Source organism: Drosophila hydei, unplaced genomic scaffold (assembly GCF_003285905.1).
Source record: "Drosophila hydei strain 15085-1641.00,03,60 unplaced genomic scaffold, DhydRS2 tig00000237-arrow-arrow-pilon, whole genome shotgun sequence".
Classification (NCBI taxonomy): domain Eukaryota; kingdom Metazoa; phylum Arthropoda; class Insecta; order Diptera; family Drosophilidae; genus Drosophila; species Drosophila hydei.
Window position 1 is genome coordinate 1,086,006 of NW_022045691.1, and position 16,592 is coordinate 1,102,597.

The following is a 16,592-nucleotide window of genomic DNA, read 5'->3' on the forward strand; positions in this document are numbered from 1 at the left end:
TAGTGAGCAGCGAGAAGCGAGGAGATAAGCGAAATATGTTATACAAGCAGACGAAAGTGGAAGATACCAAGGCATAAGCCCCTTTGAAGGGAGAAGCGAATGAGGTAGTGTAGTTAGAGAGTTGTGGAAAGAAGCTAACGAAACGCAAGTTTTCAGGCTACTTGACCCTGCGCCTAGACTAACATTTTGTGCCTAGTGTTGGCCCGATATAGATCCCGCTACCATCTGATTGCCCCTTCACATGGCGTTGCAGTTGCTGTTCGCTTGTAGCTCGTGGCAATCTAAAGCCGAAAGATCTTGTTGACCCTTGCGTGCCAAGCTAAATTAAAATATTTGTTTTTCAAACGGACAGAGTGAGACAGAGAGAGAAAGAGAAAGGGAAAGGGAAAGGGAAAGGCGTAACTGGAGGCGGCTAATCATAGGCGAGCCGTAATGACGATGATGGTAGTTTAACAAAGGGGCGTTTGCCTCAACTACTCACGGTAGTTGCCCCACTGGTCCTACCCCAATGTGGCGTGCCCCAAGAACACCTGGCACTCAATTGAGCAATCCTTATTCGGACAAACAATTGACAATTGACAATCGTCAATCGTCAATTGGCAATTGGCATTGGCATTGCCACAAATGGCAAATATATGGTATTAGAGCTCGTTACGAGCCGCCAGGGGGCTGGCCCGACGCGACGACCACTCATTTGAATATCGATGCAAATGTCAATATAAAAGTGCAGGAATATGTTGGACGGATCTCAGATCAGATCAGTCGAATGAGCGCGATGAAATATCTACAGCTAATAATTGGCAGTCTACTGCTCAGTCTGCCGTTCTGTCGTCCAGGGGTAGGCTATTGAGATATACGAACAGGAGCAATTGCAAATAAGAACATTTTACAGGCCACCGAGGATCAGATGTGGGCAGCCGGCAAGCTGATGCGTGATGTCTGCCTGCCCAAGTTCCCAAAGATCACCGCGGAAATAGCCGATGGCATACAGAAGGGCAACCTGCCCGATGACAAGGATGCCAAATGCTACATCAACTGTGTCATGGAGATGATGCAATCGGTGAGTAGCTGCTGCGCGGCGAGGTAGTTGAGCGAGAGTAGCAATCGATTCTCCCATACGTCTAGATGAAGAAGGGCAAGTTTATGATGGACTCGACGCTCAAGCAGGTGGAACTCCTAATGCCGGAGAGCTATAAGCCCGCCTATCGCAAGGGCATCAGCGAGTGCAAGGATGCAGCCAGTGGCATCAAGAACAACTGCGATGCAGCTCACGCGCTGCTCAGCTGTTTCCGCAGCAAGATTGATATCTTTGTATTTCCCTAATCCAACATGACGCTCATGATCAGCATAGAGTATATATAGTTATATATATTACGCTCCAGTGGCTCACGAATAAATGTTCGATTTGCACTGTAAATTGTGGCGCATTTTGATTGGTTTCCATGGGCGCAGATCCAATCTCTGCTTTTGTAACAACAAGCGAACGGAATGTCAATCGGGGAATAGCAATCAAGTTGTGGGGCTATAAAAGCAAATCCAAATGGGATTAGTTATGTGCAGTGCACGAAAAGAGATGATGATGATGTTGCCACGGACCTGTTTCTCGATGCTGCTGCTGGTGCTGCTTAGCCTGGCCCAAGCTGACGATCAGAAGGACGAGGACTCATCGATGACACTCAGCGAGGTCGTCGAAATGGTTGAGCCATTTGGCAATGGCTGTGAGCCCAAGCCGGAGCGAAGTAAGTTAATGCGAGCTGTCAAAATGCATCCTCGTCCCATCCAATCCAATCCATTCCCGGCCAGGCCACATTGAGGAGATGGTGCTGAACAAGGAGGATGCCTCGCATGAGAGCAAATGCTTTCGTCGCTGCATGCTGAAACAGTTCGAAATAATGGGCGAGGGCTCGATGCAGTTCGATGAGACGAAGACCGTCGACATGATGAACATGATGTTCCCCGAGAAGGAAGCCGAATCCAAAACAATCATAGGCAAATGCAATCAGGCAGCCAACGGCATCAGCGATGAGTGAGTCGAGTCATTGCTTCCTTCCCTTGGCTAGCTAGCTCTAACCCCTTGCTTCATTCTCGGCCAGATGCGAGGTATGCCATACCATATCGATGTGCATGCTGCGCGAAATGCGTGCCGCCTCCTACAAGATACCCGACGTCAAAGAGTAGATGGTGCGCTCCACAAATGTCTTAAATTCTATTCAACAATTTGTCCTTTTTTTTTTTATTTGTATTTGTATTGTTTGATTCCCTACATTCATTTATAGAGCTCGCGGTCCTAGTTCCTGGACATGCACAGGCAATAAAGCGGGCAGCCATTAGTAACAGCAATCAAATCTTGTTGGGATTTCGGTGGGTTTAGCCTTGGGTAGCCGACCACTAAGGCTCACCAGTTAAGCTTGACACGATTGCGTTCCAACTGCCGGCCAATGCATTGGTTCAGCTGATGCGCCGCCTCGCACGGCTTCTGTGTGGTTACTGCTCGATTGCAGCTTTGGGCGAGGCTGCAGCTCAACGCGATGGCCACCTTGTTGTCCTCGGTGACCAGGCTGGTCAGCTGCTCCACACGGCCCAGATTCAGCTTGTTGGTGCCGTTGTCCATCTGCAAAAGAGCTGGGAGTGAGAATCGTTTCCTTGGGTGGCCCATTCACTTACAATTTTGATGCCCTTTAGCACGCACTCGAGCAGGCATTTCTCCTTCTCGGTGGGATTTGGTTCTCTGATTAGTGAACGCTGCGCCGCTGGCATTTTCAGCTGATTCAGGCAGCTCTTCTTCGTCCGTTCAATCATCTGTTGCACCTCGGGCAAATTGCGGTCGAGCAGCGTTATAAGTGGCTCGCTGCTGCGTCCACCAAACAAACGTGTCAAATCGAAGTGCGGCAGCTGCGGCTTAGTCTGTGCCTCCGCGATGCTGCATTGCATCCAAATGCAACTGCCCAGAGCAAGTAGTGAGAGCAATGTACTATGCATGATCTTGTGATTAAATTTGTTGCTAGCCAATTTGTTAACACTCGCTTTTATATGGGCGAACTCTTGGAAGACAACTTGACCTTCCTTTCAGTTCGGCCTCGACTTGTGCGTGGCCATTTCGCTGACGCCGTAAAAGCTGCGGCGCGGCGAAAGTTCAAGATTCATAATTTTCATTGTCATTGTAAACTTCACAAATCACAAATAACAAATAAACAATTCAAAAACACGCAAATCAACAATAAATTCTGATGCACACACATATGCATAGAAATACACGTAGATTTGCAAATGTAATTATGAACACTAGAACTGCAATATTATTAACTGTCTTAATGCCTTTTAAGACGTCTGTATTATATACATATGTACATATACGTATATGTTATTTATATGTATTCGTATATGTGTGTACATATTCCTTCCAGTCCCACTTCCACTGGCACTTGCTCAAATAAGCGCATCGCGCATACATACATACGTATGTATGCATGTATAGGGAAATATACACAGCGTTGCAAAATTATAACGGGATCTGCTTGTCCTTCGTCGGCCTGTGTGAAATAGACACACACAAACATACATACAAATCCATATACACACAAATGTACTTACGTTCAACGCACGTACATGTGTGAATGTGCACATATACAGTTGCATGTTACTATATTCTGTGCAAGCGGACGAATATATGTATGTCAAAAGACGCTTGGTGAAATTGTGCAGGCTACGCGCACGTTTGGAACTTTTTTATATATAGGTTGGAAAGGGAAAGACTGAGCCATAGTTTGAAAGTGCGAATAAAAGCTAGACAAAATAACTGCGTGAATGACTTACCCATACATGTATGTATGTACATACATATGTGTGTCCATGTATACGTATTATGAGAAATTTCTTTTACAAAAGCATATAGAATCACGTTTTAAAAATTATTCACATAATATTACAAATATTAATAAACATATAATGATAGATGTAAGTCGGTTCCAAAACAGCCATTAAATGTAAACTTTTTAATTACGCTTTAATTTCTATGAATTTGTTATTTTCTGTAATTAACTAGTCTTAATTTCAAGATAAGTTATTTTTAACATTGAATTGACTCAATAATGAGCTTCTGCCACTTTTGAGAGGAAAGAGCTTTGGGGTGTGCGAATAAATTTAATGCTGACTGTATGCGCAAATATGCCGGTTGCGTGCATTTCCAATTCATTTCAATTCAACAGCTTGTCTTGCACTCTCTTTCTCTGCTTGCACACTCACGCACGCATATATGTATATATGCACGTATTCACCAACTGGAAGGAGCATTTAACATTTGGCAATTTTGTAACTCACAATATAGCTATTGTAAAGCTTTTCTTATTATTATTATTTATTATTTGCAGGGTGTTTGCCAGTCAAGTCGTACAGAATAAGTTTCGATTGATCGTTGTGAAAAGTCGAATTGATGATCCAGCTCATGTCACCTTTCGCGGTCGCTATTGCTATCTCTATCTCTTGCATTGTAAGTGTTGAGCGCCTTCCATTGGGGAATTTTATGATTTGTTTTGCAAGTTTTTAACAAGTCGAATTTCCAGTCCGATTTGATTTCATGTCAGTTACTAATTAAACAGTTAATTACATATTAACAAAGGTAGAGAGAGAGAGAGAGTGATAGAGACGGAGTGGAATGAGATTTTGCTTCAACGGATTTTCACACGTCGCCCAGCGGAGGGCATCTCCGGCGTTTGACCAGATTCGAGTGTCATGTGCTGCTCATGTAGTGCAACTGCATCCCACAGCAAATTGGCTATAATTGCAGTTTAATTGCTATTACCTGACACTTGGCCGAGAGCTGGAGACGTCGCTTGTCAGACAATCAGCCAAGTCCAATCACGGATTCCGTCTATAAAATGCCGCAGTCACTAGCAGTTCGTATCCAAGTTGTAATCGTGTAGAACATTAAACATGTCGCGTTTCCTTTGCTTCTCAGTGCTTGTGCTCCTTGCAGCTGTGGCCGTATCCTCCAAGCCACATGAGGAATTCGACAAGGAACACGCCGCCGAGGTGGCCGAGGAGTGCAAAACGGAGACGGGCGCCACAGATGGTCTGTTCGTAGTTCAGCTCACTAGTTGTACATAGATTAAGCCTTTCTATTGCAGAGGATGTAGAGCACATGATGAAGCATGAACCAGCCGAGTCCCATGAGAGCAAATGCCTGCGCGCCTGCATGCTGAAGAAGTTCGAGATTGTAAGGAGGAACTAAGCCAGTTAAGAGTATCCACATCTAAGTTCACACTCTTTGCAGATGAACGACGAAGGCAAGATGAGCAAGGAGCACGCTTTGGAGATGATCAAGCTAATAAGCAAGGGTGATGCTGACATGGAAGCCGCTGCTACGGATATTGTGGACAAATGTGAGGCCATTGAGGTGCCGGAGGATCAGTAAGTTGTCCAGATATATATCTACTCAAGATCTTAGCTAAACTTTGTCATTGTCCAAACTCTATTTCAGCTGCGATGCTGCTGCTGCCTACGAAAAGTGCATTGTGGACCACATTCACGAGCATGGCTTATCCCTGGAGTAGCACTGAAACGAACTGGAAACGAATATGCAAGCGCCCCCATGCTATATGATACATAAATCTCTTTTTTTTTATTATATATATTTCTCTATGTATACGTCTAGTTCCTAAGTGCATGTAAATAAATTGCGCCAACTGCAGTTCAATTTAGAATGGTTTATGCATAACCCTAAAGTCCTTAGAAGTAGAAGTTCTATGTAAAGAGTTTGTATAAATAATGTTTGTATAGAATGTTAAGGAAATATTCTACTGTTATATTTGATTCCTGGACAACCCCAGAGATATAGTTATATATAAATCTTTAAACTTTTCTTAGGTGTACATAAAACTAAAGACTTTGTAGGAGTGTTAAGGAAAAACAACTTGTTATACGGGATCTATAGGTTCCAGGCAGCTCTAAACAGGGCCCTGGATACCTTCTAGTTGCTCGCTCCCGACTAGAGCCTTCTTAGTTTTTCAGGAACCTTTTTTCGAACCCTTTAAAACAGCAATAAAAAGATTTGATGGGTTTTTAAATACGCACTAGCTTACAAATTCTATTTATTATTCTTATTTATTTGTTTTTTTTTTTAATGTTAAATGTTTTGTTGTGAAAAAAAACGTGCATAAACATAGAGATCTGTTTACACGCTGTTAGGACTTCGACTTATTGGCTAATAATTTGTATTACAATGCATTTGCTGCTGATGCTATTGGATGCCTCGATCTTGCCTGAATGCATCGTATATATATATATATATATATATATATATATATATATATATAATATATATAATATATATATATATATATAATATATATATATAATATAATTATATATATATACATATATATATATATTATATATACTTATAAAACTAAATGTTAGAGGGGAAGGGGGATGGCTCTTAATGCCTTAATGACTGCAGCTTACACAGCGAACACGCCCCTTGAATTCGTGGCTGGTTGACTGCGAGCAGCGCTCCAGATTCCGATAGTAAATGAGCTAATGCAAGGAAAGAAATAGACGAACACTAAGATGCGACAAAGAAAAAAGTATATATATATATAAATATATATATATAGGCTTAGAAACTATGTCTTAGATACATATACATATAGATACATATACATACATAGATATATATATATATAGATATAGATATATATATATATGTATAAGAATATATATGGGAGGTTATGTATATAGTCTAGTAAATGGTAAATGAATGGGTGGAGATTGAGGAACCTTAAATGTTTAAGTGTTAAATGTTTCTGTTTTCTATTTCAAGTGTGTATATAATTGATTAATTTCTTTTTGTTTTGTTTTTGTTTCTCGTATTTTTGCTTGAGGCAGGCAGGCAGTTATCAATGTGTTTTTGTTATTTTGCAACTCGATGGCAAGTCGCAAGCGGACGAGCGTACCTTAGTTGTTCTGTTTAGCAGCTTAGAGGAAATAGTCAGCTTGTGGCTTCTTGGATGGTATGCCGCGACTCTCCTGTGGTGCCGCCTCAAAGATGACAAAGTCACGATGCAGGTACTCGTTTAACTCCAATATAGCTGCCACATTGCCGCAACTAAAGAGCAACGGAGGATACAAAATGAGAGTATATCAAAATGTTCTGTCAAATAGTTTCATGTATGGCTTACCGATAGCAATAGTTGGGCGCCGACCAGACAGTGAGCACTGTTTCATTAAAGTGCCATTTGAAGCCTTCCATGACCAGCTGATGGGCGCGACAGATCATGTCAATGTCGTTGGTCCGATTGAATTGTGAAACTACATCGGAGCCAAAGAGATAGCCGGCACCGCGCGGCGATACACCCCAACCGGTCTGATCCTCGGGATCGCTCCATAGCAGATCGCACATGGGGCCATCGTGCGGCACCTCCTGCTTACGATCGATGCTCCGTATCTGATCCAAATACTGTATGGATGGCGATAGGCCGCCATGTACGCAAAAGATTTTGCCATCGATGATGGCAGACAGGCTGAGGTAGTCAAAGATTTCGGTGCAATAGCGCCAAACGGCTGTCGAGCCATATTTGCGTAAGCACTCATCATAGAACCCATACACCTGGGTAATCTGGCGAGATTCGTGATTGCCACGTATTAGCGTTATGCGATCCGGATACCGAACCTTCAATGCCAATAGCAGTAGGAATGTCTCGACACTGTAGTAGCCGCGATCCACAAAATCCCCCATGAACAGATAGTTCTTCTCGGGTACATCGCCACCCACTTTGAATAGCTCCTTTAGGTCATAGAACTGGCCATGTATATCACCGCAGACGGTTACCGGCGAATCGACACGCTGTACGTTGCCCTCCTCCACAAGAATTTCGCGCGCCTTGGCGCATAAGCCTTTTACCTCGTTCTCTTTAATAATTTCGCAGCGTTTTAGCTGCTCGATCTGACGATCCAAGTCGCTGTAGTCGGACATGACAGCCGGTACACCAACGACAGCGACAGCGACAACGACGACGACGACGACAGCAACAGCGGCGACAACAACAACAACCAGGACAACGACAACAGCAACTGAAGTCAACAGCAATCGTCGCGGTTGCCAGGCTGCCGGAAAAGAACAAATAAAAATATTTAGAAACCAAGTAAACAAATAATTTTAACGATTTTGCATAAATTCGCCGCATTAAAAATGGTTTCGACCATTGTTTGTGTTTTTGCATCATATGCATTAGTCTCGCCCGTGTTTGTGTGAGTGGGTAAGTGTGCTTGTGTTTGTGTTGCTTGTGGCTGGGGTTTTTTTGCCGCGCGCGCCTTATTTTTTAGCATTGTACATGCCGCCGCCACCGGAGCTATATATAAGGAACACCAATACGCATGAAATTCCCGACTTACCTCAAGTAAATCCGGCAATTTCCTAAATCTTTTTGTTTTTAAAAAGCACTTGCACGTACGGTCACGACAAAAAAATGAACCATGAAACGCTTGACGTCTCGGCGATACCTAGTGGCGGCTAAACGATAATAATCGATTGATCACAGTCCCAAATATTCTGTTTCTTATTTCAGTTGTATGTGTCAACTTCGTAGTGCTGCCAGACTGTTAAAAACGACAATATACACAAAGGATAGAAATTTTAAATGTTTAATTGAAATTACATTTCTTGTTACGCAACAAAATATACTTGCATTATGACTGATCCGGAACCTAGCGTGGAAACTAAGCTAACTATGCAGCCGCTTGAAGAGAAGCTGGAAGAACAAGCGAACGAACAGATGCATGTGAAAGAAGTGGATATTTATCGTGATACCTTTTTGCGTTACATGGGTGAGAGCTGCCCGCAGTAATAGGTAAATATATCTCTATTCTCTGTGATTTATTGCAGGCTACAGCAACGAGGTGGGTGAAGCGTTCCGTCCTTTATTGCCAAAATCTATAATTGCCGCCTCTTATGGCATGGCAGTTGGCTATGTCTGTACGGATACATTTGACAAGGCATTGCGCCATCAAATGGCTGGCGGCTCTGATCGACAGGTGGCGCTAGTGGGCGCCGATGTTTTTACTTGGCAAATGTTTGCGTCAGTTATAATTCCTGGATTGACAATCAACCGGTAGTAGCAGTACTCCCCTATCTACCTATTTTATGTCTTACGAAACTCTTATCTAATCTCCATACCTTATACAGCATCACTGCAGTCAGCAGAATGCTGTTGAAGAAGTCGCCCAGTTTAGTGGGGAAGACGTTGCCTACGTTAATTGGATTGATTAGCATCCCTCTGATAGTGCATCCCATTGATAATATGGTTGATCGAATTATGGACGCCACTTACAGGAAGCTGGTGCGATAAATAACAGAATTCCCGGACAGTTTATTCATGATTGGTGCTACTTGTGTTGTTCATTCAAGCATTCCCAAAATTCAAACTAATAGATTAAGTGAAATTGAAAAGTATTTTGATAAAAGAGCTTTCGCATTACGTATTTACAGTGGAATTTATTGCACCAATTACAACTCTACGCGCATTACAAAAATAGTGGGGGTGGGGTGGGAGTGGGGGAAGGAGGAATATATCTTTTATACAATTGTTAAGTACTTGGAGCAAATAGGCAAATCGGGCATAGTCTAGTAGTAGCCATCCTCATCATCGGAGTCTATCAAGTAAGGACTATCGAGGGCGCCCAGGCCGGCGGCCACGCCACCCTCATTGGCAGTGGATAGCTTTGTGCGCAGCATATGCCCCGCCTGATAGTTGTGGATAATGTGATCGGCATCGCCAATGACGACGCCAAAGATGCCCAGCTCAGAGACCATGTCCACAATCTGGGGCGGCACATCGCTGCCAGGTCGTATCATATAGCCCTGCGACAGGGGCGGATGTATCAAATCCATCAATATCCATGCGGAACGCTCCACTCGCGACATGCGCTGTTATTAAAGAAATAAATATTTTATATAGTTTATATAGCGCTGAAGTTCGTATTCTTTACTCACCTTTAGAGCATCGGGAATGTCCAAGCCATAAACATTGTTGCCGCCACCTTCGCGCTGTGGCTTTAGCACAAATTTCTCTGGCGTACGCATTGCCATCTCATAGTTGGCATTGCCCACCTCGTTGTCATCCATGGAATAGAGACCGGTAAAGATTTTACCTACAGCCTTCATCTCTTCCGGATCGTTGATGAAGCGCTCCAACACCGCTGGCTGAGCCAATGCCTGCTGCACCTTCTTAGTGCCAGCCAAATGATATTGTATCGATGGACATTTAATAGCCAGCGATGTCTCCATCAAATATCTAGCATCCCACTCACCCTGCGTGGGATAGTGCCCCGGCTCATAGCCGGCACGGAAATAGATGACGGCCACCTCAGTGTTGCCGCTGCTGTAAAAGGAGAGTAGGTTATTATAGCGAAGCATTCTCCAATTAAAGACTTGAGATACGCACAGCAATAGCTCCTTGCTCTGGCCTAGCTTGCCCTCGTTATGCACCTCGGTGAGGGTGCGACGTAGCACTTTGATGTGCGGATAGGTTTCACGGATGTAGAACTCATGGAAACGCTGATCGCAAATGTTGTACGAAATATCCTCAATGATGAACAGAATGACTGACTCGGGCTTGGCATAGATATTCCAGGCCTTGACCATGCCATCGCATAGACCAGCCAATGCTTCGTTCTTGGGCATCTAAGCAGAGGAAGAGAGAGAGAGAGAGAGAGAGAGAGAGCTTGTATAAGAGAGAGTATGAGATGTATATATGTACGATACTCACTCGCTGCAGTTTCTCGGCATGCCCCAGTTCTCGCAGGACAAAGCTGTTGGCAGGTTGAAACAGTGGGTGGGGCATTCAAAGAGAAAACTCAAGATTAGCAAAACTTTTACACTTAGCAACAAAACAAAAAAAATTCCAAAACTAATTCAAAACAAAGAGATTACAATAACAAACAAACAAAAAAATAATAATTGTTAGTAGTTAGAATAGGGCGTAGGTGGGTGGGGGGGTTAGGGGGTTTATATACAGTACGGCTAGTAAGTTAAAGCAGGCAAAAAAAATTGAGCGGGTATTACGATTGGGGTGCGGGGGGTTGAGTTAAGGAAACGGATTTGGAATAGCATTTCAAAGCTCAAGTTAAAGCCATAACCAAAAGCCAAACAGTGTTTGTGCGTGTGCGTAAAAGAAACAACGGGAGTGCGTTTGTGTATAAGAGAGTGTTAAGAATGGGGAGAGAGCAAGAAGAGTAAGTTCAGCGAATGAGCGAGAGCGACAGAAAGAGAGAGAGAGAGAGAGAGAGAAGGGGAGGGGAAGAGTGCAAGTGCATGCCATTTACAGTTTTGATGAGTTTGCGCGACCTTCAAATGGTTTGTAATTACAGATGAGTGGGCGGTGGAATGAAGTTGGTGTTGAAGTGCGTGCTTTTTAGTAGATATGTATATATGAAGGCGTGTATGCGTAAAAACACTGTCTCAAATTCTGAAAGTTGAAATTTGAAACAGGCTCTCAACGTGAACTATACTCTAAAAAAGGTGTAAATTTAATACTAAAAAAAATGTGAATTGTACATGAGAGAAATTGGGAAAGAGAGTGTGCGTGTTCGGATGTGTTTGTTTGTGTGTGTGTGTGTGTGAGAGAGAGAGAGAGAGAGTGTGTGTGTGTGTGAGAGAGAGAGAGAGAAGAGCGCATAATACTTTTGCAGAGGCACCAAGTGTGTAGCAATGCCACCGAAACTGGAGGCAATCGTGTTGATTTCAACCTGCTTTATTGCACAGCCCTCGTACACGTGAGCCAAATAGTCAGAACGTAATAGACCGACGCTATAAGCCTGCAATTATGATCGTTATATATTATATATATATATATTTAGAAAGAGATGTGTGTAAAATACAGTAACTGCTTAATCAAGTATATAGCAGCAGCCCTTAGCCTAAGCTAAACTAAACTAAATATGTATGTATGTCTGTTAAACGGTAAACAAAAAGAAAATCAAAATTATAATAAATATATTTAGGTTTAGTTTAAACAAAAAACAGAAAAAATGCTAAAAAAAAAAAAAATACTGAGATTTTGAGAGTGGACAACGCTAAACACAGGCGTCGAGTGTGTGCGTGTGTGCGAGAGACAGAGAGAGAGAGAAATGAAAGCGAAAGCAATGAATATCGATGCAATTTATCGATTTTCGATTATTGATTGGTTGAATTCATGTATCGATGTTTAAATGCCTGGCAAACCGCAAAATCCAGGCTTTAAGCTTTAAGCAGATGATTTGTTTTTGCTATCAACGCGAGTCATGTGTGTGCAATAACATTTTATGATCATTAGATCAAACACACACACACATGCATATGTATGTATATTCGTTACAGGCCACACGCTGCTAACATACATACATACATAACTATTCGAAACGATTTATTTTATTGCAGTATTTCTAAAGAACTAACTACGATGCTTGCCTTCTGGCTACGCAAATGTTGCCCGTTGTCGCTATTGTTATATATTCTCAAATATCTCAATTCGCTTACAGCGACATTTTCTAGATATAATCAGAAACCTGAGCGCCACTCATTGCACGACGTATCAGCGAGAGTGTATGTGTGTAATTGTGCGAGCGTAGTTGTGTGCATAGCTCATTTGGATTCTAGTGTTTTTAGTGTGTTTTGTTTCAGTCATTAAATGGCTGACACATAGCGATAAGACGCAGCTGATTGAATGACACAGCAAATTTGACCAGTTGTTAAGAGTTTCGCATATTTGTAACAGTAAAACAAAACAAAAAATCGAGCGACAACACGAAGAGGAAAGGGACAGACAAAATTGAAATACAATTATAAATGATAGAAAAAGAAGCACAACCTTTAAGCTGCCTATATGTATGCATAGAAGAACTTAATACATACATATGTATGTACAAATATGTATGCGCATGTGTGTGTAGAAGAATTGTTAGGTTAAGTATAAGAGGAAAGCATTGCAAGCTTAGCAGGCAAAGCAAGGCGAGACGGGCTTGGACGGGGCTGAGGCAGAGTGGAAGAACAGGCGGCGATGGGCATTGGGCGTTGGGCGATGTTAAGGGCGGGGCAGGGCAGAGCATATTTAATATCTTTTTCGACAAGCAAATTAACAACTACGGATAACATTTTAAGGACTCTAAAACAAAAATGGATATTTATGAGTAGATATATATAAATATAGCTATATATATAGCTAAGGCATAAATATACTTTTTATCAAATGAATCATAAATTAAATAAAATAATAATTAGCTGTACATGATCAAATGCACATTATATTAGAAATAGCCAGGATAAAACATAACAAGCAAACACAAACACACACATACACACATACAATTCCAAACAAACCCAAACACACACACACATATATATATATATATATAAATATATACTTATGCATACAAACATGTTATATGTATGTATATATGCAAATAGAGAAAGTAACTGTAAGCGTGCAGAATTATATTTTGATTGTAATCTAAAATACCCGATTCAGATTTCGTTATCTATTTTAATAATAAATAAATTACAAAAAGAAACCTTCATCATTTAAATTGCTTTTGCTGGTGAAATAATAATAATCAGTAATTCAATTGTTACTAGACGTATTAAATTTTGCTATCTTGCGATTAAAAACCCAATAACAATATAAAAAAAACCGTAACTTCCCAGAATGTACTATAGGCTCTGTATACTCATATATTTGAGTGTATATTATTTAAAAATATGGTATAATGAATTGATTTATTTAAAGTTAATTTGACTTCCACCTTTGAAATATTTCCCTACATTTTCGTACAAGGTATTTTCTTCTTATATTTAGCTAATGCAAGCTGTTAAGGTTACTTTGTCATGTGTGTGTGTTTGTTGTGTATGTGTGTGTGTGCATGTGCATAAGTATGTACTTGTATATATTTGTGTGGTGATGGCTTTGGTTAGGCTTCGGCATATACAAGACAATGCAAGTGTATATGTGTGTGAGAGAGAGAGAGAGAAGAGAGAGATTTATATAGGTAGAGAGAAAAGAGCGTGAGAGAGAGACAGACAGCACCTTTGTATGGTTTTACTTGCTGGTCCCAAATGGCCAAAACCCGATGCTATCGTATTGATCTCGACTTGTTTCCAGCAGCAATAGGCCGATGAGGAGCTAACGCTGCGTTGAATGCCCGCTGTCGGCTTTCCCTTTTCCGCCTTCGTGTTCGCCTTTGAGTCCGCTTTTCGCTCCTCGTGCTCCTGCCCGTCCTCCGCATCATCGCCAGCGCCAGCACCGACGCTTGCGCTCGTGTCCAACAGAGGCGACAGCTCCGGGCAGCGGGACTCCAGCATCAGATCGCTGCGCAGCATGCCCAATGAAATGCGCTTCGGTGGCGAATGGATATGTGCGCATGTGAGTGTGCATGAGTGTGTGTGCGTAAGTATAAGTGTTTAGAGGTGTGTGCGAGTTGAATGTGTAAATCGGTATACGAAACACGATAGCGATTACGATAAGACGAGCAACACACACCATTCGTTGTGTTATTTCGGTTGGATTTTCGGAATCGGTTGTTCGGATCGATTCAAATTTTGATTTATGCGCAATTTGTTAGATATCATTGGGTTTCGATATGTATGATTTTTGATTTTTCAATTATTTTTCGGTTGGTTTGAAACGAGGAAAGCAGAAAATGTCAAATCAATGCGTGAGTAAAATTGTTTTTCTTTTTTGTATTTGTATTCTTTTTGTATAGATAAACGTTAAGCTGGGCATATCAACAGCGACAACAACAATAACAACAACAACGCAAACATTAGGAGCAGCACCACAAAAAAAGGAAGATAGAGAGAGAAAGAAAGAAAGAGGGAGAGAGAAGACGAAAAGAAAGTAAAAAAGGAACTTATCCATTTTAGAAGAAATTAAAATCATTATTTTTGACGATTAATTATCAGAGTTGATGAACAGCAGCAATAGCGGCAGCAGCAGCAGCAGCAACGATGCTATGTGCTCAAGTTGTCCAGGATGTGCGCATAAATCATGTGGCAACGCTTGAGATTAGCTTTTTGAGCCGTTTGGGCTATATTGGCTATAGGATTTATGATATGGCGATAAGATAATGGAATATGAGCCAAAGAGCAACAGAAACAAACATATATAGAAAGAGTGGTGAGGGTGCTGGGGGTGGGGTGGTAGGGTGTTGGGGGTGTGGAGCGGGAGTGCAAGCGATTGAAATCACTTTAGCTGTTCACCCAAAATACCTGTATTGGAGTCTAGTCCCTAAAGCTGAATGGATAAATGCCTGGGTCAATGGGGTGCTGACAATGGGCATGGATGTAGGTGTGTAAGGGTGTAAGTGTATGTGTGTGGATGTGAGTGCGAGTGGACGTGGCTGATGACGAACAAGATGTCTCACCTGGGTAAAGCCAAGGGCTAGCACCTTGCGATAGATATTAAACAAATTTGCCGTGAACTCATCCACTTTGATTGTCTCCGCTAACGTCGTCGTGATAAATTCTTCATCGTGCGCAACATTGTGCATTAATCGATTAATTATCGGCTGCAGTACAATTGCCTTCTCGAATTCCTTGCGCGGAAAGGACGACGGCACCAACACAAAGGGCGCAAACTAAAAGGAGATCGAGAGTGGATTTTGTTACCTGCGGAACTATAGACATAGTGTAGACACACTCACATTTAGGGAGTCCGGACTGAAGCTGGTTTTGGACCGCATTGCGGCGCCATGCATGATCGCATAGTCCTTGGCCTTGGCTGTCACCTCTATCAGTTCCTCTTTATTCAGCGGCAATTTGATGCAACCGCGCAGCACGGGCGTATTTTCGTCCACAGACATATTTTCTTTTGTTTGTTTTGCGAAATACTTGGAGTTAATTAAATTCACTAAACTAACTGCGTCTCTTTCGATGCGGCTATTCTTGCGGCTGGCTTCTTTTATCGTCTGCGTCAGCTGTTGCTGCAAATGTCACGCTGTGCGATCGCTTTGGTTACCTGTTGCATACGCGCCTCTCTGTATACTGTACGTGGAATTTGCGATGGACTGCCGGAGGAGTTTTCTCAATGGTCCGAATGTTATGGAAATTAAATTTCACAATATACTTCAGCACCACGGCACAGTCGATTTACGATAGGTTTTAGTTTTCTTCTCTTTATTCTAAATGGCGAGTCAGCTATGTTAAACGCGTGGAGTGCTCCTCTGTTAACGTGCGGCGCCTTACTATTAACATGACCACCGAATTCTATTTGACTAATCGGTGCTGTTAAGCGTTGCCGACACTTGTGAACATCGATTCGCCGCGATATGTCGCCGCACTTTCGATACTAGGCTGTTGGGGACACCGATATTTTTACTTTTTTTTTTTGCTAACAGTAAATTGAAAATACAACTAAAGCTGAAAATACAAATATTTGTTTCATTTATTTGTCACTTTTGATTGAAAACAATATAGATATAGTTTTATATATGTATATATATATATATATATATATATATATATACATATATAAAACTATATCTATATATATATATATTTAAAATATATAACTATATTATATATTCATGTTTATATGTTAATATACATATATAAATATAAAGGTAGTCAT

At 41.7% G+C, this 16,592-nt stretch overlaps 7 protein-coding genes across 9 annotated transcripts; 4 read left to right on the forward strand and 3 right to left on the reverse strand.

Annotated features, from left to right (window-relative positions):
- Positions 1-83: 83 nt before the first annotated feature.
- Positions 84-1,505, forward strand: LOC111593629 (general odorant-binding protein 19a). Its single transcript, XM_023306499.2, has 3 exons — positions 84-838; positions 893-1,060; positions 1,126-1,505. The coding sequence occupies exons 1-3, from the start codon at positions 509-511 to the stop codon at positions 1,321-1,323; spliced, it is 696 nt and encodes a 231-aa protein (XP_023162267.2). The 5' UTR covers positions 84-508; the 3' UTR covers positions 1,324-1,505.
- Positions 1,506-1,542: 37 nt separating this feature from the next.
- Positions 1,543-2,328, forward strand: LOC111593627 (general odorant-binding protein 19d). Its single transcript, XM_023306496.2, has 3 exons — positions 1,543-1,739; positions 1,804-2,026; positions 2,094-2,328. The coding sequence occupies exons 1-3, from the start codon at positions 1,553-1,555 to the stop codon at positions 2,176-2,178; spliced, it is 495 nt and encodes a 164-aa protein (XP_023162264.1). The 5' UTR covers positions 1,543-1,552; the 3' UTR covers positions 2,179-2,328.
- A 46-nt stretch (positions 2,329-2,374) lies between these two features.
- Positions 2,375-3,298, reverse strand: LOC111593626. The gene is made up of 2 exons (XM_023306495.2): positions 2,665-3,298; positions 2,375-2,611 (listed from the first exon to the last, which is right to left on the reverse strand). The coding sequence occupies exons 1-2, from the start codon at positions 2,977-2,979 to the stop codon at positions 2,396-2,398; spliced, it is 531 nt and encodes a 176-aa protein (XP_023162263.1). The 5' UTR covers positions 2,980-3,298; the 3' UTR covers positions 2,375-2,395.
- Positions 3,299-4,877: 1,579 nt separating this feature from the next.
- On the forward strand, positions 4,878-5,692 carry LOC111593628 (general odorant-binding protein 19d). Its single transcript, XM_023306497.2, has 4 exons — positions 4,878-5,068; positions 5,124-5,212; positions 5,270-5,406; positions 5,477-5,692. The coding sequence occupies exons 1-4, from the start codon at positions 4,930-4,932 to the stop codon at positions 5,547-5,549; spliced, it is 438 nt and encodes a 145-aa protein (XP_023162265.1). The 5' UTR covers positions 4,878-4,929; the 3' UTR covers positions 5,550-5,692.
- Positions 5,693-6,545: 853 nt separating this feature from the next.
- Positions 6,546-8,487, reverse strand: LOC111593632 (serine/threonine-protein phosphatase 4 catalytic subunit). 2 transcript variants are annotated; one of them, XM_030223540.1, is made up of 4 exons: positions 8,389-8,487; positions 7,176-8,100; positions 6,951-7,102; positions 6,546-6,559 (listed from the first exon to the last, which is right to left on the reverse strand). In XM_030223540.1, the coding sequence occupies exons 2-3, from the start codon at positions 7,967-7,969 to the stop codon at positions 6,973-6,975; spliced, it is 924 nt and encodes a 307-aa protein (XP_030079400.1). In that variant the 5' UTR covers positions 7,970-8,100; positions 8,389-8,487; the 3' UTR covers positions 6,546-6,559; positions 6,951-6,972. The 2 variants fall into 2 exon arrangements, with proteins under 2 accessions (XP_030079400.1, XP_023162272.1); XM_023306504.1 differs by lacking the exon at positions 6,546-6,559 and having other exon boundaries at positions 6,850-7,102.
- A 77-nt stretch (positions 8,488-8,564) lies between these two features.
- Positions 8,565-9,412, forward strand: LOC111593633 (mitochondrial fission process protein 1). The gene is made up of 3 exons (XM_023306505.2): positions 8,565-8,820; positions 8,879-9,104; positions 9,179-9,412. The coding sequence occupies exons 1-3, from the start codon at positions 8,685-8,687 to the stop codon at positions 9,339-9,341; spliced, it is 525 nt and encodes a 174-aa protein (XP_023162273.1). The 5' UTR covers positions 8,565-8,684; the 3' UTR covers positions 9,342-9,412.
- A 55-nt stretch (positions 9,413-9,467) lies between these two features.
- On the reverse strand, positions 9,468-16,387 carry LOC111593631 (glutathione synthetase). 2 transcript variants are annotated; one of them, XM_023306501.2, is made up of 7 exons: positions 15,667-16,387; positions 15,388-15,600; positions 14,052-14,359; positions 10,761-10,803; positions 10,437-10,675; positions 9,986-10,373; positions 9,468-9,919 (listed from the first exon to the last, which is right to left on the reverse strand). In XM_023306501.2, the coding sequence occupies exons 1-7, from the start codon at positions 15,823-15,825 to the stop codon at positions 9,617-9,619; spliced, it is 1,653 nt and encodes a 550-aa protein (XP_023162269.2). In that variant the 5' UTR covers positions 15,826-16,387; the 3' UTR covers positions 9,468-9,616. The 2 variants fall into 2 exon arrangements, with proteins under 2 accessions (XP_023162269.2, XP_023162270.2); XM_023306502.2 differs by lacking the exon at positions 14,052-14,359 and adding an exon at positions 11,675-11,808 and having other exon boundaries at positions 15,667-15,825.
- Positions 16,388-16,592: the final 205 nt, after the last annotated feature.